This window comes from Bison bison, unplaced genomic scaffold (assembly GCF_000754665.1).
Source record: "Bison bison bison isolate TAMUID 2011002044 unplaced genomic scaffold, Bison_UMD1.0 scf7180017864037, whole genome shotgun sequence".
NCBI classification, from domain to species: domain Eukaryota; kingdom Metazoa; phylum Chordata; class Mammalia; order Artiodactyla; family Bovidae; genus Bison; species Bison bison.
The window spans coordinates 8,523,485-8,545,834 of record NW_011494609.1 but is presented as its reverse complement, the minus strand read 5'-3'; the positions used below and the strand labels follow the sequence as shown (position 1 = coordinate 8,545,834).

General features: G+C 48.8%; 1 protein-coding gene across 3 annotated transcripts in view; it reads left to right on the top strand.

Moving 5' to 3' along the window:
• The window catches only part of SLC37A1 (solute carrier family 37 (glucose-6-phosphate transporter), member 1), a 101,566-nt gene that overhangs the window by 50,475 nt on the left and 28,741 nt on the right, over nt 1-22,350 (top strand). For all 3 annotated transcript variants that reach the window (XM_010834927.1, XM_010834926.1, XM_010834928.1), the window contains exons 4-9: nt 1,779-1,911; nt 2,983-3,061; nt 6,343-6,478; nt 8,297-8,373; nt 9,915-10,081; nt 15,334-15,371. In XM_010834927.1, the coding sequence (XP_010833229.1) occupies nt 1,779-1,911; nt 2,983-3,061; nt 6,343-6,478; nt 8,297-8,373; nt 9,915-10,081; nt 15,334-15,371 (630 nt within the window). The remainder of the gene's footprint in view (nt 1-1,778; nt 1,912-2,982; nt 3,062-6,342; nt 6,479-8,296; nt 8,374-9,914; nt 10,082-15,333; nt 15,372-22,350) is intronic.

The following is a 22,350-nucleotide window of genomic DNA, read 5'->3' as shown; positions in this document are numbered from 1 at the left end:
CGTGAGACGCAGGTGTTAGGAACCCCACATCAGCCTTGCTCACAGGTTTCCGTGCCCCACCCCCAGCACACAGCCTACAGGGTCCTCGCATCCTGCCTGGGGCTCCTTCAGTGAAGGGTGAATAGACAGCATCAGTGGCACCTCTGGGCCTGGCCCTGATGGCTTCCGAGAGAAGCATCAGGGGAAGGTGGGCACACACACCCGGCTCCTGAGGGCAAAGACAGGAGATGCTTGCATCAGGTGGGTGGGGAGGTACTGAAATCCAGCTTCACGGAGAGGGGCAGGGCTGCAGGCTCCCCAGGCCCTGTCCTGAGTTCACAGTCACGCCCTCAGTTTCTCAAGTGGCCCTAGGGGGCCCGAGGACACCAAGGTGGTGGTGCCCCACCCCACGACCGGGCGGATGAGCTCAGCTAAGAAAAGCTCTTTGCTGAGTGTTACCTTGAGTTTGGAAAGCAGAACCTTGGCTAGTTTTAGGGCCATGTTTATATTATAGCAAGACAGCCCAGTGATGACGACAAAGCCATGTGACCAGAGTCGCTGGGTCCTGTGTGCCAGGCCAGGTCTCAGGGGTGTGTGTCCGTGTAAAATCAGGAGGTGTCTGCTCTGGCTAACCACGGCCCTGGCCAGGTGGCCTCTTAAAGGACATCAGCCTCTTTGGTGACTCCCTTCTGGAGAGACAGGGTGTCCACGAAGCGCAGGTGGTGGACAGGCCTCCTGGCTGCCCCCACCTGGCGGACTGGGGTCCAGTCCACTGCAGTCCTGCTGCTGTGTGTCTTGACCCCAGGGTAGACGCCCCTGCCAGGGCCCCCTTCCTGACATCCGCCCAGGCCTGGCCCCTTCAGGCCTCTGCTCCCCCTGAGGGCCACCTCCCTGGCCTTGAGGACACCTCCCTTCTACCCTCACTCATACCAGACTGATTGGTTCATCTGAGCCACGTGTAGCGAAAACCCCAGAAAGCCCACAGCAGGAAAGAAGTGGGAGCCGGGGGCCATCTGGGGAGGGACACTGTGTGACCCCCAGGCTGCCTGGCAGATGCATGCAGTTCTGTCTGCCACTCCTTGTGTTTCAAGGAACAAGTCACCAGTTTCAGGTCCCCATACCACGATGGCCCGGGCTGCCATATGGCACTTTTCAAACATGCATGTTCCTCCCTAAGGAGCACCCTGAGCTGGTTTTAGGCATGTTTTTGAGATACAATTTGCACAAAGTAAAGTCCACAGACCTCAGTGTCTGGCCTGGCAAATATTTGAGGTCTGGCCAGTGTCCAGCTCTCGAGGGCGCCCTGTGCCTGGTCCCCGTCATTACCCCACCATCGCTAGGTGACCACAGTCCTCTCGGTGTCACCTGGATTCTTTTCCTCCTCCTGAGCTCGTGAGCAGAGTCCTCCCACGTGTGCTCCTCTGTGGAAGGCTTATTTTGAGATTCAGCCTCATGTGGACCTGAAACTTGTTTCAATGATATAAATACAGCAAGATGGATCCATGCATCTGTTTTGGGCACGTGGTCCTGGGCGTGGCCCGGCTGCTCTGAGCAGTGGTTTCTAGGTGGCCATACGGGCTATGCTGGCTGTGTCTGTGCTCAGGAGGGGCTGGGCGCTGCGGAGCTCGGGAAAGGTCCTCATCAGCAGACATGCGGTGGGTCCTGCAGAGACATTGCCCCAGGGGTGCCTTATCCCCTGAGAACACAGTCACCCTAGGATGGCTGTCACCACACTGCACCCCTGAACCCCACTGAGTTCTCTCTCTCTCTGGCTTCTGTCCACCCCACGGGTGTCCCAGGGTGAATTGCACAGCTACTGCACGGCTTCAAATGATGGGAAAGTCGGATTCAGCAGCCGGAGCCAAAAAGCCAGAGATGCCCTTGCTCACCAGCTCCCAGACAATGGGACCGACTGCGGCTGGGCCCCTTTCGGTGAGTTCTCTGTCTGTTCCCAGCCGCCACCCCCACCCCTGTGCTCCCCCCAAAGGCTTCCTCCACAGGTGGAGACCCCAGAGCTGGCTGGCTGGCCTGGCTTCCCTGGCCCAGCTGATCTTAGCAGCGGTAACGATGCCCTTGGATAGATGCAGCCACGCCTCCGGTTGCAAACTGGTCCCTCCTCCCAGCAAACCAGCCTCCCGCCTTCAGCTGCTGCTGTGTCTCCAGTGCCCATATGCAGGGATTCCCAGCCTCCAGGATCAGAGGAGCTGGTATAATAATAATAGAGACAAAGGGCACAATAAATGTAATGCGCTTGAATCATCCTGAAACCATTCCCCCATCCTGGTCCATGGGGAAATTATCTTCCATGAAACCAGTCCCAGGTACCCAAAATGTTGGGGAACGCTGGGTTAGTGATTAGATCTACTGAAGGTCGGGCTTCCCAGGTGGCGCTAGTGGTAAAGAACCTTCCTGCAAAGCAGAAGACATAACGAGATATGAAATCTATCCCTGGGTTGGGAAGATCCCCTGGAGGAGGGCTTGGCTACCCACTCCAGTATTCTTTCTTGCCTGGAGAATCCCATGGACAGAGAAGCCTGGCGGTCCATAGGGTCGCCAAGAGTCAGACACAACTGAAGCAGCTTAGCATGCATGCACTACTGAAGGTCATTTGCAGGTTGCATTTGTCCAAGCTGGAAGTCAGGACTGACAGGGCATAAGCTGTGGGCGGAAACAAGAAAGCTGTGCTGTGGGGCTGGCCGGGGCAGGACCTGGGGGTGATGGTGCTGAAGCAAAGCCAGGGTAACCGTGAAACAGAACGAATAAACTGCAGGCTCACCCCAGCGATTGGGATTTGACCTGATGGGAGGATATTTATGTAGCGATAATTTGCAGCGTGGCGACTTTATTTCCCGTTGCTGTGTTTTCTGTGCTACCATCTGAGGACACCACCCAGCCCTAGCGAGCAAAAGTCAGTATTTCACTGCCCCCCTCCTGGACGTACGCTGACATTTAGTGAAGGCTAAGCAACACTCTGGCTCCCCCATTGCTTCTCGACCCGTGCAGATCAGGACAACTATCAACAGCTGCTTGGAGCCCTGGACTACTCCTTCCTGTGCGCGTACGCCATCGGCATGTACCTAAGGTAGGTCTGACTGGGACTGCAAGACCCAGCTGGTCCGCTGGGTGCAGAGGGAGGCTCAGGCATGCTGAAGATGCGGCCCAGTCCACAGGTAGTGGTCCTCTTGTCTCTTCTCAGACACGAGGTGAGGTGGGAGCCAGCACACGCCCCAGGTGTCCTGCTGACCTGGCAGGCTGTCCTCAGATGACTTATCCTGGCCCAGGGTTAGACGCACAGTGAACCCTGCAGGGACCTGGTCACTCTGGAGCAGGGTGCTGGTAGCTCCCCACTCAGCAAGCCCAGCAGAGCACCCTCTCCTCTGGTTTCAGGGGCTGTCGTCTGTTTACTAACCTGCCTGGCATCCGAGCAGTTCACACGGGGTGTGCCTGGCGTGTCCACTGGATGCCCAGGTTAGCCGGACCAGTGCCTCCCCTGCCTGCCAGAGGCCATCCTGCCTGGCCGTTGGGGGTGTGGACTCCAGGGACACGTTGCTGGAATTTGATCCTGGCTTTCTTTGACTACTCACTCAGGTGGCTTTGGACAAGTCACTGCACCTCCTCGGGCCTCAGTTTCCCCTTTTACAAAACTGGGAAACCAGTAGTTCTTAACTCACAGAGGTGTGATGAGAGTTAAATAAGTTAGTATACATAGGATGCTCAGAAGAGGGCCCATCTGTGTTCCCAGCATCTGTTGCGTATGATCATCATTACCCCATTCTTGATCCAGTTCTGAAGTGGCCTAAGAAGGTGGTAAATGTTAGCAGGTATAGGATATGTGATTGGCCAATTAAAAATGGCTATTGTGTCAGTCCAACCAAGTTTAACAAAAAAAAAGAAAAGGCTTATAGGGACCAAGGCCTTTAGTCCAAAGAGACTTTTGTTCAGAGAGAGAGATTTTAGAGCTTTGAGGATCTCTGCTTTCCCTATAAATGTTTACCTTCTTTGCTGAGACCCACCCGGACTGTGTTATTATCCAGCCCTGGGCCCCACCTCCCCAGCTCAGGACCCTGTGGGTGGCTGGGTGTCTGGTGCCCAGACAGGCAGTTTCTGCTGAAACCCCGTGTTGAACTTGCACATCTGTAGAGCAGCAGGGCTTGTCTGAGCGCGGCTCAAATAGTAGCAGACGCAGGACAGAACGCGAGCCCAGCCTCAGAGAAGGACGAGGTAAGCCTCAGGCTCCCGAGGGCCTCAACCGTAGCCAACCAGCCATATCCTACCCTGGGGTCAAATGTTTGTGATCTACAGACTACAGTTTTCCTGGACACCAATAATCAATAATATAAAAAGACCCAAAGGTTGAGTGTGTTTTTCTGTTACTGAAAAGCAGTGTTTAAATGTGGTTCTCAGCTGGGAGTGACTGGAGCCATTCCTGGTTTTCTCAGCTGGAGAAGGGGGGCGCTGCTGGCATTGAGTGGGCAGAGACCCGGGTGCTGCTAAGTGTAGGACAGGACCCAGGACAGCCCCTCACCACAAAGAATTACGTACCCAAGGCGCCAGGGGTGCTGAGGCTTAGAAGCCTGGTTTGAATAAAGTGGTTTTTTCATTGCTTATTTATTGGCAAAGATGGTTCTTCATGCACTTCGCCAACAAAGGCTATTATGAAATAATATTACTTTATTATGAAATAGTGTAGCAATGTGAAATTCACAGTAGACTTGTGACTCGAGGGTTTACCTGCTTCCTTGTGTGGCCTTTCAGTGACCCCATGGCACGTGGCTAGTGATGTGGACGGTGCTGGTTTAGTGGATAAATCAGACACAGTGGCACCTGCATTGACCCAGCTCAATGCTGGCAGCTTCAAGCATGAATGGTGTGGCTTTCATTACCTGTAGGAGCCTGATAAAATGTGGAATGCTGCCCCTTCTGTTAGGTCTTTTCTTTAAATACTTTTAAACGGAGACCAAATTGAGGCTTAGTATTATCTAGCAAGACTGGAGGACATTTGAAAGCCCAGCAATAGCAGTAACTCTCTGGAGGCCCATCTGACTCTGCACTTGCTCTGTGACCTTGGACACCTCAGCCAGCCCCCCCAGGGACATGGCTCCTCTTCTCTGAAGTGAGCAAGATGAAGTAGATAATTCCTTTAGCTCTAGGGTGCTCTCGAGTTTGTACGTGATCAGGTTTCTACTCAGCTTGAAATTTGACCTGAATGCTGTTTATAATTTTAAATCACTTTCTCTGTTTTTGTGTTTAAAAGGTCACTTACATGATACTGGGTAGATCTTTTTTTTTTTTTTTTTTTTTTTGGTAAATTCAGAAGGAAGAGCTCTCTAGGGTATTGATTCTTGAGATGAAAGACCGGAATTTTGGAGTTTGTTCCCAGGGGAGGCAGGTGTCATTCTTCATTACATTTCATATTTATCTGACTCATAGAATGATTGCATGGAGGAAAATGAGACCCATAGGGTTGAGTGTAAGAGGCTCATAATCGTTAATGATTGTTCTCCAGCTTTTTTATTCACTTAGTAAGTGATACCATCAGGCTGTTCCATGGTGACATCTCCTATAGGGAAGTAATAAAGAGTGTTTCCTATGGCATTGGGCAGCGTGGTGTGATGGTGGTAAAAACCTGTTAAATATATAGCCCTGGTATGAAATTTTCACCCTCCCCAGAAGCACCAGAACTATTTTATTGCACACCCACCACCTGCCAGGTGCTTAACCAAATTTACTTGTCTGAGCACCTAGGCAACTCTAGGAAGCAGTTCTCTAGAAAGATTAGCTCTTTATTGAGTCATCCTGTTGTTTAGAAGGAGGATGGAGCATGGAGGCTTTGCCCCCATGTTTCAGGCTTTGCCTTAAATAAAAGACTCTGTCGGTCTTTAAACCAGATCACAGTGGTTGAGGCAGGAGGGTCATCAGCAGAGCCCCTTTCGCTGCTCACGCACAGCTCAAGGTCACAGGTGGTCCCTTTTCCTGCCACCTGTCTACAATCCAACAGTCAGAACTTTAAGACACTATATATTCCCTGGCTATTGTTTTTATATAAAACAGGATTAAGCCAGCAGGACAAGTTTTTTGCTTTTTTTCACTGGCAGTCATCCTTTCTGTCAGAGTGTTTCAATTTTACGATTTGACAGTTCCTTCTACTCTAAATAGAAAGTCTTAAAGGATGTCTCTGATTTCTGGTGAATAAATGCTCCATTGAGAAATAATTGTGATTAAAACTTCCTGGAAATTGGAGTGCTTTCAAGTTCTAAAAGCTCAGAGAACAGCCTGAAAGCATCCGGAAAGCAGTGGCCGGCTCGTTTACGTCGTGGGTGTGTGCATTTTCTCGTGTTTGTCTTTCTTTTTTCTCGTCCTCAGTGGCATAATAGGGGAGCGCCTCCCCATCCGGTGTTACCTAACCTTCGGGATGCTGGCCAGCGGCGCCTTCACTGCCCTGTTTGGGGTAGGGTACTTCTACAACATCCACAGTTTCGGGTTCTACGTGATAACTCAGGTGAGGTCCGGTCCATGGCTCACCACACGGTGGGTTTCCACCATGAGCTGGATGGGGTGTTCATGTCACTTCTGCCAAGGGAGTAGATGGCAGAGGATGGGAGAGGTGGCAGAGCTGTGTCCTGTCTGAAGTCAGGATCAGCGCTGGACCACATGGCCCCTTCTCTCTCCTCTGCTCTGAGATGCCAGCAGCCACGAAGTGTTTCTTCGTGTCAGGAGTTGCCACTTAAAGAATCCTATCTGTTTTTACCCCAGCAGGGGGATTGGAGCATGAAGCCCTATGAGTCCTTCTGCCTTTGTTTGGATGAGTTTGAGATGCTCTGTCCTGTCACAGACTTGACTGCTCCAGAGTTGGGGGATGTGGGTGTGGCAGGGGGAGGAGAGGGTTGAGGGGCCTTGGGGGCAGTCAGTGGGGATGAAAAGTGAGGGCCTGACAGAGCTGCAGGGGATCGAGGGCCAGACGGGCCTGCGGCCGGCCCCTTCTAGCAGGCCCGGCGCTGCCCAGAACGCTCGGCTCTGCCCCTGCCAGCAGCCCTGTGGGTAATACTGACTGGACATGGAAAAGGACTCAAAGCAATGATGCTCAACTTCTGAGGCTCTCCAGAGAGTCCAGGAGGATGTTCTAAGATCATGGGGCAAATTATATGTAATTTGCTCTTACAACTTTCGCCACAGGACTTCAAAGAGTTTGGCTGTTTTTGTTACCAAAGTGATGTACACTTTGTAGTAATACAGAAAATTAGAATTCCCCAGAGTCGCAGCATGTTCCTGGAGGGAAGGCTGAGCCTGTTGGCCCCCAAGACCAGACCAGCGGCTCCCAGGCTGCCTCCCAGAGGCCAGTCCTTCCCTGCGGAGGTTGGAAGAGACTGGAGGTTGGGCCTTGCTTTGTGTTCCTCCTGAAGCTGTCCCCTGAGGCCACTGAGATGAAAGCAAAGCCAGTTGCCTATACACTTCCTGAGTCCCTTCTTCCAACGAAAGCTCAGGGCGCTCTTGGCAAGTGGAGAATGTTTCTCCAGTTTCCAGGTCAAAGTTATGCTCAATTCAGTGGAGCCTTAGCAACTGTACCTTCTTGATGGTGGAAGGAAGGAAAATGTGCAATTTATAAGCCACGTTTGTGGTTTCATCACAGTTCTATAAAACAGAGAAGGTTTTTCTCTTTTTATAAAGTTTTAGGTTGGAAAGACACTGGACAGCTTGGCCCCAAGCTGTTCATCTCTGAGCAAGAGATTTTCTTTTCTTTCTTCTCTCTGCTTATTCTAAAAGTTTCATAGTAGGCATACATTACTCTCATAATAAGGTATATACGTGTGAGCTCAGTCGTGTCTGACTCTTTGCAACCCTATGGACTGTAGCCCACCAGGCTCCTCTGTCCATGGGATTATCCAGGCAAGAATACTGGAGTGGATTGTCATTTCCTTCTCCAATATATATATACATATATATAGGGCTTCCCTGGTGGCTCAGTGGTAAAGAATGTGCTTGTAATGCAGGAGACCTGAGTTCATTTCCTAGGTTGGGAAGACCCCCCTGGAGTAGGAAATGTCAACCCACTCCAGTATTATTGCCTGGGAAATCCCATGGACAGAGGAGCCTGGCAGACTACAGTCCATGAGGTCACAAACAGTCGGACATGATTGAGCAACTGAGCACGCACATACATATATATAGTTAAAATGCACGTTTGGCTATCGAAGCTCCCATTGAATGGGCTTCTGCCCCTTCTTCCTGTGAGGTCCCTGCTGTGCACCCAAGCCCTGAGCATGGGCTCCCTCCGTGTGCGTGTCCCCTCAGTGGTCCTCTCCTTTGCTCTCTGTTGCAGATCATCAATGGACTTGTGCAGACCACCGGCTGGCCCAGCGTTGTCACCTGCCTGGGGAACTGGTTTGGAAAAGGCAGGTGAGGAAGGCAGACTTTCCAGCAGCTTTCATTCTTCTGATGAAAACTAGACCACTTTATTTTTAGTTTTTCTTCAGATTGATTACAGAAAACTCACCTTAGTCTACTGTATGAGATAAGATGCTTGAAACCTCTGGGACTTGGGGGTCTGAAATTCAGATGGGGCTTGGTCCCAGGAGATGCCCCCCGTTGTGGGCAAGGAGGAGTCTGAGTCACCCTCACAAGCCCACCAGAAGCCTGGGCTTTACCTGGCCTCCCGGGAACCTGGAAGAAATCAGTCAGGGCCTCGCCCCAGGCCTTTGGAAGCAGAAGCTACATATTCACAGACTGGAAGGTACAGGGAAGTGTTGGCAGGTCCTGTCGAGGTCACCCAGCACCTGGTAGCAGAGCTGTACTCACCTCTGGACCTGACTGGAGTCAGAGGCCATCCTAAAGTTCGTGTGACACACAGCACAGCCAGGACCACGATTAGAAAGTGGTTGGAGACGCTGGACAACATAGGGAAGCTAAAACAGGAAACCCACTCATCCAGCTTTATTTAGCCATGTTCATCTGGCGGGTTCATCAGCATGAACTTTTGTTAACAAGATGTTTCATCAGATGATTGTATTCAGATTGCATGCTTGCTAAGTTGCTCGGTCATGTCCAGTGCTTTGTGACCTTATGGACTGTAGCCCTTGGGGCTCCTCTGTCCATGGGGATTCTCCATGCGAGAATACTGGAGTGGGTTGCCATGCCCAATTCCAGGGGACCTTCGCCATGCAGGGATCTAACCCACATCTTTTATGTGTCCTGCATTGCAAGGGGGTTCTTTACCACTAGCACCACCGGGGAAGTGAAGTGAAGTGAAGTAAAAATCGCTCAGTCGTGTCCAGCTCTTTGCAATCCCATGGACTATACAGTTCATGGAATTCTCCAGGCCAGAACACTGGAGTGGGTAGCCTTTCCCTTCTGTAGGGGATCTTCCCAACCCAGGGAAGATCCCAACCCTGGGATCTTCCTAATCCAGGTCTCGCACATTGCAGGTGGATTCTTTACCAGCTGCGCCACAAGGGAAGCCCTGTAATTAGATTGCAAAGGCACAAATTTAAATTTCAGGCTTTCTAAGAATTTCAGGAAAAGGCCGCTTTCCTCTTTTAATCATAAAATGAATAAGCTAAGAGAGATGTAATTATACAGCCACAGTAAGTGAGGAAACAGCCATCTCATAAACACCCAGTCCTGAGCCTTGCAGAGATGGTGTGTGCACCGCCTGTCTTTGTGACCTCATGGACAGTAGCCATCCAGGCTCCTCTATCCATGGGATTTCCCAGGCAAGAATCCTGGAGCGGGTTGCCATTCCCTTCTCCAGGGGATCTTTCTGACCCAGAAATCAAACCCGCATCTCCTGCATTGGCAGGTGGATTCTTTACTGTTGTGCCACCTGGGAAGCCCCTTTTGTTTCTACATCAGCTCATGCACTGTGCAGGCACTGTTGTGAGCTCACGTGCTGACCCACTGAATCCCTGAGACCTCACGTGCCATCTCCTGCTTTGTTGCAGGCGAGGTTTGATTATGGGAGTCTGGAACTCTCACACGTCCGTGGGCAACATCCTAGGCTCCTTGATCGCTGGCTACTGGGTGTCCACGTGCTGGGGCCTGTCCTTCATTGTGCCTGGGGCCATCGTGGCTGCCATGGGGATCCTGTGCTTTCTGTTTCTCATCGAACGTAAGTACCATGGATGGTGCCCCTCCCCAGGGTGGGTGGTGGCTTCTGGGGGACGAGTTTAGCAGAAGAGGCTGTTGTGGCTTCGTCCCGGGCAGGCATGGGGTTGCCTGGCTCTCCCAGGCCAGGCAGACTTCCTTCTTAGGTACAGGCTTCCCTGATGAGCTGTTGTTCTCCTGGTCTGGTTGGATTTTCTGTTGTTTCCTGATTTCTGGAGTAAACTGATGCTGTAACTCCTCCTGCCCTGTCCCCTTGCTCTGCAGCATCAGGAGTACGTGGTCTATCTCCACCGGCCACGTTGCTCACTGCCTGGCCCACATGGCTGTGCCCGCTCACCCTAGTCTTGCTGCCACAAACTGAAACGGTCCTTGCCAGTTGTCTGCTCTCTAATAAGAAATATCCTTGACAATGTTTTAAAACCATGGCCTGACTTAAGCTCATATATCTTAATTAGACAAGAGTGTTCTACCAGAAAATCCAATCCTTTGTTCCATCCTGGACTCAATACCAGACTTCTGTTTTAACTGCATGTGAAAGTAATTTTTAAAATCATGATTGGCAGGACAAGGATCCTAACAGTTACACTAACCGTAGAGAAGCAGGGGCTGCTTTAGCTGTTACATGTCAGGGTGTTCTAATCCCACAAGCTATTCTGATGGGTTGTATTTGGCATTTACATCTTTAATTTGGTGTAAAGCTAAATAAAATCATATGGTACTAGACAGCGCCCCACTGTCAGCTCCCAGGTAGAGATGCTCCAGAGACAAATGACTTCATCCCTGTGGAACATTAATTGCAGCCTCAGCTTTGCATTCGGAGCAGTTTCATCATCCAAGAGATTAAGGCATATGACATTTCTCACTTCTTTTTTCTTGTTTCTAACGGTAAGCTTTGCATTTTTAAGATAACTACCCATTTAGTGGAGCACACAGGAGGCTCTCAGGCCAACATTGTCCTGTCGGTGAGGACAGAAAGTTAGATGAGGAATTACCGCCCTGCCGCACCCAACCCTAGCTGCCCCCCCACCCCATGCAAACAGTGGGGGCGCTGCTCACCTCCCAGTTTCACCGTTTCCTCAAGGGGCTGAGGAAGCTTTTAGCAGCATCTCGAAATGGCCTGAACAAGTGAATTGTTAAACAGCTTATGGGCGGGGGAGCTTCCTTGCCGACCTGTGGAGTCAGCTGTAGCTTGCGTGTCACGAAGTTCCGGGAAGGCCACACGTCACCTGTTTTCCTCCGGCTGTCTCCCCAGCACCTGGTGCTGGGTCACCTGGCCTCTCCCGGGACTCCTTCCACTCCGCCACCTGGACAGTGACTCACAGGCACCCCCACCCTCTCCGTGAGTCACTCTGCCCAGCGTCCAGAGTCCACAGTGGCTTTTATTCTCCTCCTTAACTGACAAAGGGTCGGTTCTGGGGAAAGAGGCAAGGTGATGAGGGACGGAGTGTGTGGCAGTGGACAGGAGCTTGTTGCTGGCCTGGCTGGGGCTCAGTCATCCAGGGTGGGACAGGTTTGCCAGGAACAAGGAAGTCCTGATTTCATGGTTTGTAATAAAATGAGAGCATCCTCCCCAGAGCCGCAGCTTCTGTGGTTTCTGAAGGGGCGATGCTGAGAGGGTCTGTGTGGCAGTGACGGGGGGAGGGGGTTCTCCCAGAGGTACTTTCCTACCTATGCACCATCCTCTCACCCCCTCTCCTGTTTCCGTGGTGACACGGGGCTTTGCATCCCTTCCTGCCCCCCACCCCCGGCCCACTCTGGGATGAAACGCACCTGCCCAGGTCCCCCCTAAGGTGTTGCTGGGAGATGTATTGACACCGACTTGGGGCACGCTGAGCACTCGTGTCCCCCTCCTTGGCCTGGGGGGAGGCGGCTCTCAGTGGGCCCTGAAGACTAACAGGGGTCTTGGGGTGCTGCAGGCTGGGGGGAGGGTGCTGTGGGGCCGAAGTCCCAGCCACAGGCCCCTCCCCTCCTTTCATCACATTCGTGTGGTCAATGCCGGGTCTCCTTACATGCAGTCTTAGCCTTTCGCCGTTACCGGTAAATATGGTCAAGGTTGTGCAAAGCCACCCACTGAGTTCCTGATCCCCGTTCTTCACAAGGCCCCCAGAAATGCCCTCTCACTGCTCCTCCTCCTCTGCCCCACACCTGCCCCATCCCCTGCACTGCTCCCGGCTGGGGCAGGCGTCTCTGCACACTCTGGTTCCCCCCTCCCCTCGAGCATTGCTCAGTCACCTGGTCCTGCCCTCTCTGCCTTGGGCAGCTCCTCTCTCCACAGGACTGGCCGTGCTTGTCTAAAGACCACCAGAGACCACCCTCGGCGGCTCCCTCTGTCCTCGCCTGGCCTCCACCAAGGTCCCCAGGGCCTAGCTCATGGGGTTGTGCACGCCTGCTGGGCGTGGTGTTTCCCCACCTTCCCACTGACCGTCTTCCTCTTGAGATCAAGCTCTAGAGCCGCTGCTCTATGCACACGGCTTTGACAGGATGCCAGTTGGTTGTGCACCTGACACCTCCCCCTGGGCAGCCCCTGTAGCCAGCCTCGTGGGAGGAGGCACTTCTGTGGCCCCCTGACCATGCCCACCCCCGCCAACGCTGGGATCACGAGTCACAACAGAGAAACAGGTGGGCAGGCTCGACCCGAGCCAGGTGCTCACGAATGAGTCTTTTCCTCCTGGCCCTGATGTCACCTGCGAGCCGAGTCCACTGTCGACACTGTCACTCTGACAAGCCGCTGGTCACCCTCTGCAGCAGAACAGAAGACCACGGGGTCCTTTCTGTCAAAGGGATCGGTCCTGTATTCTTCCCCGTAACAAGGACATGGCGTTTGTGTGAATGACAGGAGGCAGCTGTAAGCACATCCTGTGTCCAAGGGCAGATCACCTGCAGAGAGGAAAGATCAGGTCCACGTGCATCGTGGTGATTTATTTCTGCTCCCTCATCGTCCCTGATCCCTGACTCTGGGGTGGGTGGCAAAGCTGCAGCTGTGCCCCTTCTTGTGACCAGCAGTGAGGGACAGGCCATCCCTGCTCATCCTTCCTGCCCAGGGCTGGGCCCAAGGACCCCGTGGGCACCCTGTCCTCTGGTCCCACTAGGGCTGCCTGGGAAGGTGCCCTCAGATATATCCCAACCAAGGGGTCACATGTGCCAATGTCCTACAGGTGAAAGCCCAGGAAAAAACACATCCTGGGGACTGGCCATGCCCACAAGGATGAGCCACTGGGACTGCCCCAGGGGCTCCCATTATGGGCACGGGAAAGCTGGGGGTTGAGGGGAGCTGATATCAGTGTGTATTGCCAGAGCCATCAGGCCCACCAGGGCTCCCTGGGCCTACCCTCAGCAGAGGGTGAGCCAAGAGGAGCCTGCAGCCCAGGATCACATGTGGTCCAGGGACCCCTATACTATATCCCACTCTGTGTCTTGTAGGAGGGAACTCCGCTGTGGGAATTTTAAAGTCCTGTGGCTCAGTTTGTGTTTCAAGGCAGTGAAACTATCTCACCATCTTTTTATAAAAAGACCCAGGTTCTGGGTGGTGGTGGGGGAGCAGAGCTGTTGAAAGGTGGCTTTCTGGATTCTCAAGAAGTGGGGTTTGCTTCCCAAGGCTGCTGCTGCTGCTGCTAAGTCGCTTCAGTCGTGTCCGACTCTGTGCGACCCCATAGACAGCAGCCCACCAGGCTCCCCTGTCCCTGGGATTCTCCAGGCAAGAACACTGGACTGGGTTGCCATTTCCTTCTCCAATGCATGAAAGAGAAAAGTGAAAGTGAAGTCGCTCAGTCGTGTCCGACTCTTCGCGACCCCAAGGACTGCAGCCTACTAGGCTCCTCCATCCATGGGATTTTCCAGGCAAGAGTACTGGAGTGGGGTGCCATTGCCTCCTCCATTCCCAAGGCTACTCAGGGCAATAAGCTCAGCTCTCGTTCCCAGATCACATGGACATGGTCTTAAATTAGGAAAATGAAAAATGCCTAGCTTCTGGATTTGTTCCTTTTCATGTCCTTCCCTCCATCAATGAAAAATTAATCAGTAGATTTAAGAAAGAATTGGAAAGTTTTATTTGAGCCAAATTTGAGCGTTACTATTATCCGGGAAGAGTGTCTTAGAATGCTCTGAGAACTGTTCCACCAGTTAGAAATCAGGACACAGATTAGGTTTTTGAGACAGAAGACTGTACATCAAATGTCATGTTATTGACAGATCACAAATCCAAGTCTGAGCGGCATCGTGGTGGGTCCTGTGACCCCTGACCAGACCCAGAAGGGATGTGACCTTTAAGGACTGTTCTGTGGATGCTGGGAGAATGTTGTTCTTCCTGGATGAGCAGGTGATCCTGCCAATGGGGAGATTTGAAAAGTGAAAGTGTCAGTCGCTCAGACATGTCCGACTCTTTGAGAACCCATGGACTATAGCCCACCAGGGTCCTCTGTCCATGGGATTCTCCAGGCAGGAATACTGGAGTGGTTGCCATTCCCTCCTCCAGGGGATCTTCCTGACCCAGGGATCGAAGCCTGGTCTCCTGCGTTGCAGGCAGATTCTTTACCAGCAGAGCCACCAGGAAAGCCCTGATGGGAAAGTCTGGTCCATGCCTAATCCAGATACAGAATTCACAGTGAGGAGGAGAGGTCTCCAAAGGGCAGAGAAGAATCTTCATGTTTAAATTTTTCTTTGCTTGCTATAAAATATGACTTATTTCACACCACCTTGCATTTCAGTAAAAGGCATTTTGTTCTATTTCAAGATAGGTGTTTTGTGCCCACTAATCTTTCCTTCTTATTCATCCCATAACATTAAATGACTCATCCTAAATGTTATCAGAGTCCCACTGCTCAGATCTACTGGTCATGTTTTCTCTTTCCTTCTAACATTTACCCTTTAAATGTATCTGACAAGGCTGGTCTCCACAGTACACGTATGTTCTGCTTATTTTTGTTTGTAAACTGTTTTCTGTTTTGCAAAGCGGGCTTCAGATTCATGATGACCTGCATTTGCTGGCACTGGTTGTCTGTTCTCCCAGCTTCAGTGCGCAGGGATCAGGCCGTCTCGGGGCCTGAGTGAGGGAAGGGGTGTGTGCATGTGGGTTTGTGCAGGGGTGGCCAACCTCTGCCCTCACCCACCAGACATGCTGCCTTGCACATTGTCTTTTTTTTTTTTTTTAATGGTTGTTAATTTAGTAAAAGTGTCAGATGGTGCCTTGTTCTGGTTTAATTTCTTGTGTCGGAGGAAGCACCCAGCCCTGATTCACACTGTTCCTGTTTGGTGTTTCAGATCCAAAGGACATCGCCTGCTCTTCCTCCCCGGCCTCGGTAAGGACATGCTCTCTGCTTCTCATGTCTTCCAGGACTGTATCTGGTTACTGTCACCGGCCTGACCCTGTCTGTCCTGTCAGTGGGTAACAAATGTGCACACCAGTCCCACCCTCAAAATATCAGCAGTTTTAGAAAAAATTTTACTTAAAATGATAACAATCATCATTGTCCTCATGTGTAATTGTCCTTGTGCACAGCTCAGACATATGGAAGAGCATCCCTGTGCTGAAGGCGTTCCTGCGCTTGTGTGTGTGACCTGGGCTGAAGCTGAGTCATTTCCCCTGCTCAGTCCTCCTGACAGCTCGAGGAGCCCCTGGGGTGCCAGCTTCTCCAGGTCTCATGGGGAATCGGGGCTCCCCTTCCTCTTTCCAACTCTCAAAGGGATTTGGTCAGAGGGAGAGACTGGACTGATTTCTGGGGACGTTTCATCAGATTCTACAACAGTGTCAAAGTTCTCTTTTCCACAGGAATTCTGCTCACTTCCTGTAGGGCCCTGGAGAGACATGGTTGAGGGGAAGGGAGGGCTTCCCGAGGGGCCCCAGAGGCCAGGGGCTGAGGCTGAGCTTGGCTGCTTCCCCATCGGCTCTGTCCCTTCACACATGCCCCTCATCATGAGCAGAGCTCTGTGCAAAGCTGCATCTGCAAGGCCTTTCACAGGTGCTGACTTCTAGGCACAGCCCCGTCCTGGGAATTTCCCATCCAAAGGTCTTCTTTTCAGCATGCAGTTTTTATTTTTCCAGTTCTTTAAAGTTTTTGTTACAGAAATTTTAAAACACGTAAGAAAGTAAAAAGAATAGTGTCATGAATGTGCGTGTACCCATTACCTGCTCATCTCATGTTATCAGTACCCCTTCTAAGAACCCCCCCCCCCGTCTCCTCAGGGTTTATTTTGTATGCAAATATTGGTCATCATATTGTAACATTTTGTCTCTGACTATTTCAGTGTATGTTTATAAAATATAAGGATTCTTTTTTTTAATTTTTTAAAATTTATTTATTTGGCTGCTCTGAGTTTTAGTTGCAGCATGCAGAATCTTCTTGAGTCATGTAGTCTCAGAAGTTGTGGCTTGCAGGCTTAGTTGCTTCTTGTCATGTGGGGTCTTAGTTCCCCAACCAGGGATTGAACTCATGTCCCCTGCATTGCAAGGCAGACTCTTAACCACTGGACCACCAGGGAAGTCCCATAAGGACTCTTTTATTAAAAACAAACAAACAACAACAGAAAAGAATAGAAAAACAATAGGGAAAATCAATTAAACTTGTCAACAGAAAAAACACACAACCTGTAAGTTGTGAGCGATGTCTTATTCAGAGAACTCACTGAGGACTGAAGCCTCCCAGTGGCTCTGAGGAAGTGTTCCAAAGAGGTAAGGGAGGGGCCAGGATGGATAGGAGTTTTTGCTGAAACAAAAAGCCACATACTTCAAAAGATTATTGCTAATCACAAAAAACCAGACATCTCAAGTAAATGATTTTATTGCTCGTGTCTGTATGGTAAAATGCAGGAGACTGGGCTCATTGAAATTATTCCTTAGATAAGCATTCTAGATATCCTAGCTCTCTATGGCTAGGATCCTTTTTCATATTCCTGAAACCCCTCAGGGCACCCTTAGAAGGGGGCTGTAGTGGCTGATGGCTTGGTGGCAGCAACATTCTTTGTTTACTGAAACTGGGAGGCAACATTTTTTGACCATAAGTCAAAAGTTGGTTCTTTGAAAAGATCTGTAAAATAGAGACTCCTTTAGACTGATTAGGAAAAATACAGAAGATTCACATTACCAAAATCTGGAATGAGAGAGGGGATGTTACTACCAACTTTATAGAAAGAAGTATAAAGGAATTCTATGGACAACTGTATACTAACAAGTTAGATAGCTTAGAATAAATGGGAGAATTCCTAGAGAAATATAAATTGCCAGAACTGACTTGAGAGAGAATCTGAATAGACCTATAACAAGGAAAGAAACTGAATTATTAATGAAAAGTTTTGATATTAATACAAAGATAACCCCAGGACTAGATGACTGCACTGGTGAGTTCTACCAAACATTCAAAGAATTAATACCAGCTATTCACAAACTCTTCTAAAGAAATAAAAGAGAAAACTCGCCACTTATTCTATATTATCCTACAATATAGAAGACATCACAAGAACAGAAAACTGCAGACCAAGTTCTCTCATGAGTGTAGATGCAAAACTTAACAAAATACTAATCCAGCAGCATATAAAAAGGGTTAAGCATCATGATTCAATGGGGTTTATTCCAGTATACACCTGGTTTAACACCTGAACATCAATTAATGTCATACTTACCTCAATAGAATAAAGGACAGAAACTCTGGGGTCATTTCAATAGAAGCAGAGGAAGCCTTCAACAAAATCCAGCATCCCTGAATGATGAAACACTCAGCAGACTAGACATAGAAGCGACTTGCCTCAACCAGATGAAGGGCATCTATGAAAATCCACAGCTAACATCACACTTCATGATGAACGATGGGATGCTTTCCCTGTAACATCAGGAACAGAACAAGGATGACTGCTCTCGCCATTTCTAGTTAACGTACAGGAAGTTCTAGCCAGAGCATTTGAACAAGAAAATGAAATTCGAGGCATGCAGATTGGACAAGAATAAGTCAAAAGTGCCTCTTTGTAGACGATGTGATCTTGTCTATAGGAAATCCCAAGGAATCCACCAAAAACCTATTCACACGAATTAAAAAATTAGCAAGATTGCAAGATACAAAATCAGTATATAAAAGTCAGTTGTATTTCTATACATTAGCAATGAACAATCCAAAAATGAAATTAAGAAGGCAATTTTATTGACAGCAACAGCAAAAGGAATGAAATACTCAGAAATAAATTTAACCAAGGAAGGACAAGACTGATACATTGACAACTACAAAACATTGTTGAAAGAAATTGAAGGCCTAAGAAATGAAAATACATCCTGTAGTCACTGCCAGGAAGACTCAGTGAATATTGTCAAGATGGCAGTATTTCCCCAAATGGACCTACTGATTGTGTGTAATCTATATCAAAACCCCAGCTGGCTTCTTGGAAAAAATTGATAAGTTAATCCTTGATTTCTTATGAAAATTCAAGGAATCTAGAGTAGCCAAAACAATCCTGAAAAAGAGTGAAGTTGGACTCACACATCCCAATTTCAAAACTTACTACAAAGCTGCTCTAGTTAAGGCTCTGTCTATGTTACTATCATAAGGTTAGACATATAGATCAATAGACTAGAACTGAGTCCAGAAACAAACCTTCACATGTGTGGTCAACTGTTTTTCGACAAAGGTGCCAAGACCATTCAGTGGGAAAAAGATGGTCTTTTAAACACGTGGTGCTGAGACAGCTGGATAGCCACATTCAAAGAATGAATTTGGAACACGTCTTCATGCCATACACAAAATTAAAATGGATTAAAGACCTAAAGTGAAAGTCATTCAGTTGTATCCAACTCTTTGTGATCTATACAGTCCATGGAATTCTCCAGGCCAGAATACTGGAGTGGGTAGCCTTTCCCTTCTCCAGGGGATCTTCCTAACCCAGGGATCGAACCCAGGTCTCCCACATTGCAGGCAGATTCTTTACCAGCTGAGCCACGAGGGAAATCCAAACGTACTGGAGAGGGTAGCCTTTCCCTTCTCCAGGGGATCTTCCCGACCCAGGAATCGAACCAGGGTCTCCTGCCTTGCAGGCGGATTCTTTACCAACTGAGTTATCAGGGAAGCCCCAAAGACCTAAAGGTGAGAGCTAAAACTATAAAACTCTTAGAAGAAAATACAGGAGGAAATCTTCATGATCTTGGATTAAGCCAGCCTCCTTGGATATGACACCAAAACTACAGAGCATGGAGGTAAAAACAGATAAATTGGACTTCACTGAATTTAAAACTTCTAGGCTTCAAAGGATACCATCAAGAAAGTGAAAATACAACCCAAAGAATGGTAGAAAACATGCACAAATCATATATCTGATCATAGACTTATATCTAGATTATGTAAAGAACTCTGCATTCAGAAGGGTGTATCTTTCTGTTTCTCCTTTGCCTTTAGCTTTTCTTTTCTCAGCTATTTGTAAGGCCTCCTCATACAACCGTTTTGCATTTTTGCATTTCCTTTTCTTTGGGATGGTCTTAATCACTGCCTCCTGTACCATGTCACAAACCTCTGTCCATAGTTCTTCAGGAACTATCCTAAAGGAAATCACTTCTGAATGTTCATTGGAAGGACTGATGCTGAAACTCCAATACTTTGGCCACCTGATGCAAAGAACTGACTCATTGGAAAAGACCCTGATGCTGGGAAAGATTGGATGTGGAAGGTGAAGGGAACGACAGAGGATGAGATGGTTGGATGGCCTCACTGACTCGATGGACATGAGTTTGAGCAAGCTCTGGGAGTTAGTGATGGACAGGGAAGCCTGGAATGCTACAGTCCGTGGGGTCGCAGAGCTGGACACGACTGAGTGACTGAACTGAACTGAACTATATAAAGAACACTTAGAACTCAGTAATAGAAAGAAAACCTAGTTTAAAAGGGTTAAAAGAATCTGAAGAGGTGTTTCTCCAAAGCAGATAAGTAAATAGCCAATAAACACATGAAAAGCTGTTTAATGTCATGAGTCATCAGGGAAACGTAATCCAAACCATAATGAGATACCACTTCATACTCACTGCACTGGCTGGAATCAAGAAGATAATAGCAGATTGGAACACTCATACACTGCTGGTGAGGATATTAAAATGGTGCAACCACTTTGGAAAACAGTCCGGCAGTTCCTCAAAACGTTAAGCGTGGAGTTACCAGATGACCCAGCAATTTCACTCCTGGGTGCATCTGAAAGAAATTCAGTGCAGTGTGGTGCGTGTGCGCCCAGTTGCGACCCCATGAACTGTAGCCCACCAGGCTCCTCTGTCTGTGGAATTTTCCAGGCAAGAATACTGGAGTGGGTTGCCACACTCTCCTTCAGAGGATCTTCCCAATCCAGGGATAGAACCCAGGTCTCCTGCATTGCAGGTGGATTCTTTACCACTCATGCCACCTGGGAACCAAGAGAAATTAAAACATATTTACTGTACACACACACACCAATACACATGCGCGTGCGTGCACACACACACATACACACCATAATTCCAGTGGCTGAGCTGTATCTTGTCCGACAAGCCTATGTGGAGGGTGTTTTCTTCCTTCTGAATCTGCTGGTGTAAGAAGGTCTCTTTCTTTTCACTTGTTAGAGAAAAACATTGGCCTATATTATTTCTGAAGGCCTTTCAGTCTTAAAAATGTGAAAGCCATTCATAAAAGTTAAGTTGCCTTAACCAGCATCTTTACGTTTTTTTATTCTTCAGTCTTGTCACTTTGCCGACAAAGGTCCGAATAATCAAAGCTATGGTTTTTCCAGTAGTCGTGTATGGATGTGAGAACTGGACCATAAAGAAGGCTGAGAGCCAAAGAACTGATGTTTTCAAATTATGATGCTTCAGAAGACTCTTGAGAGTCGCTTGGACTGCAAGGAGATCAAACTGGTCAATCCTAAAGGAAATCAACCCTGAATATTCATTGGAAAGACTGATGCTGAAGCTCCAATACTTTGGCCACCTGATGTGAAGAGCCAGCTCATTGGAAAAGATCGTGATGCTGGGAAAGATTGAGGGCAAAAGGAGAAGGGAGCAGCAGAGGGTGAGATGGTTGGATGGCATCACCAACTCAATGGACATGAATTTGAACAGACTCTGGAAGATAGTGAAGGACAGAGGAGCCTGGTGTGCTGCAGTCTGTGGGGCTGCAAAGAGTCGGACAAGACTGAGTGATTGACTCTCTGACATACATCACAGCAGGATCCTCTATGACCCACCTCCCAGAATATTGGAAATAAAAGCAAAAATAAACAAATGGGACCTAATTAACCTTAAAAGCTTCTGCACATCAAAGGAAACTATAGCAAGGTGAAAAGACAGCCTTCAGAATGGGAGAAAATAATAGCAAATGAAGCAACTGACAAACAACTAATCTCAAAAATATACAAGCAACTCCTACAGCTCAACTCCAGAAAAATAAATGACCCAATCAAAAAATGGGCCAAAGAACTAAATAGACATTTCTCCAAAGAAGACATACAGATGGCTAACAAACACATGAAAAGATGCTCAACATCACTCATTATCAGAGAAATGCAAATCAAAACCACTATGAGGTACCATTTCACACCAGTCAGAATGGCTGCGATCCAAGAGTCTACAAATAATAAATGCTGGAGAGGGTGTGGAGAAAAGGGAACCCTCTTACACTGTTGGTGGGAATGCAAACTAGTACAGCCACTATGGAGAACAGTGTGGAGATTCCTTAAAAAACTGGAAATAGAACTGCCTTATGATCCAGCAATCCCACTGCTAGGCATACACACTGAGGAAACCAGAAGGGAAAGAGACACGTGTACCCCAATGTTCATCGCAGCGCTGTTTATAATAGCCAGGACATGGAAGCAACCTAGATGTCCATCAGCAGATGAATGGATAAGAAAGCTGTGGTACATATACACAATGGAGTATTACTCAGCCATTAGAAAGAATACATTTGAATCAGTTCTAATGAGGTGGATGAAACTGGAGCCTATTATACAGAGTGAAGTAAGCCAGAAGGAAAAACATCAATACAGTATACTAACGCATATATATGGAATTTAGAAAGATGCTAACAATAACCCTGTGTACGAGACAGCAAAAGAGACACTGATGTATAGATCAGTCTTATGGACTCTGTGGGAGAGGGAGAGGGTGGGAAGATTTGGGAGAATGACATTGAAACATGTAAAATATCATGTAAGAAACGAGTTGCCAGTCCAGGTTCGATGCACGATACTGGATGCTTGGGGCTTGTGCACTGGGATGACCCAGAGGGATGGTATGGGGAGGGAGGAGGGAGGAGGGTTCAGGATGGGGAACACATGTATACCTGTGGT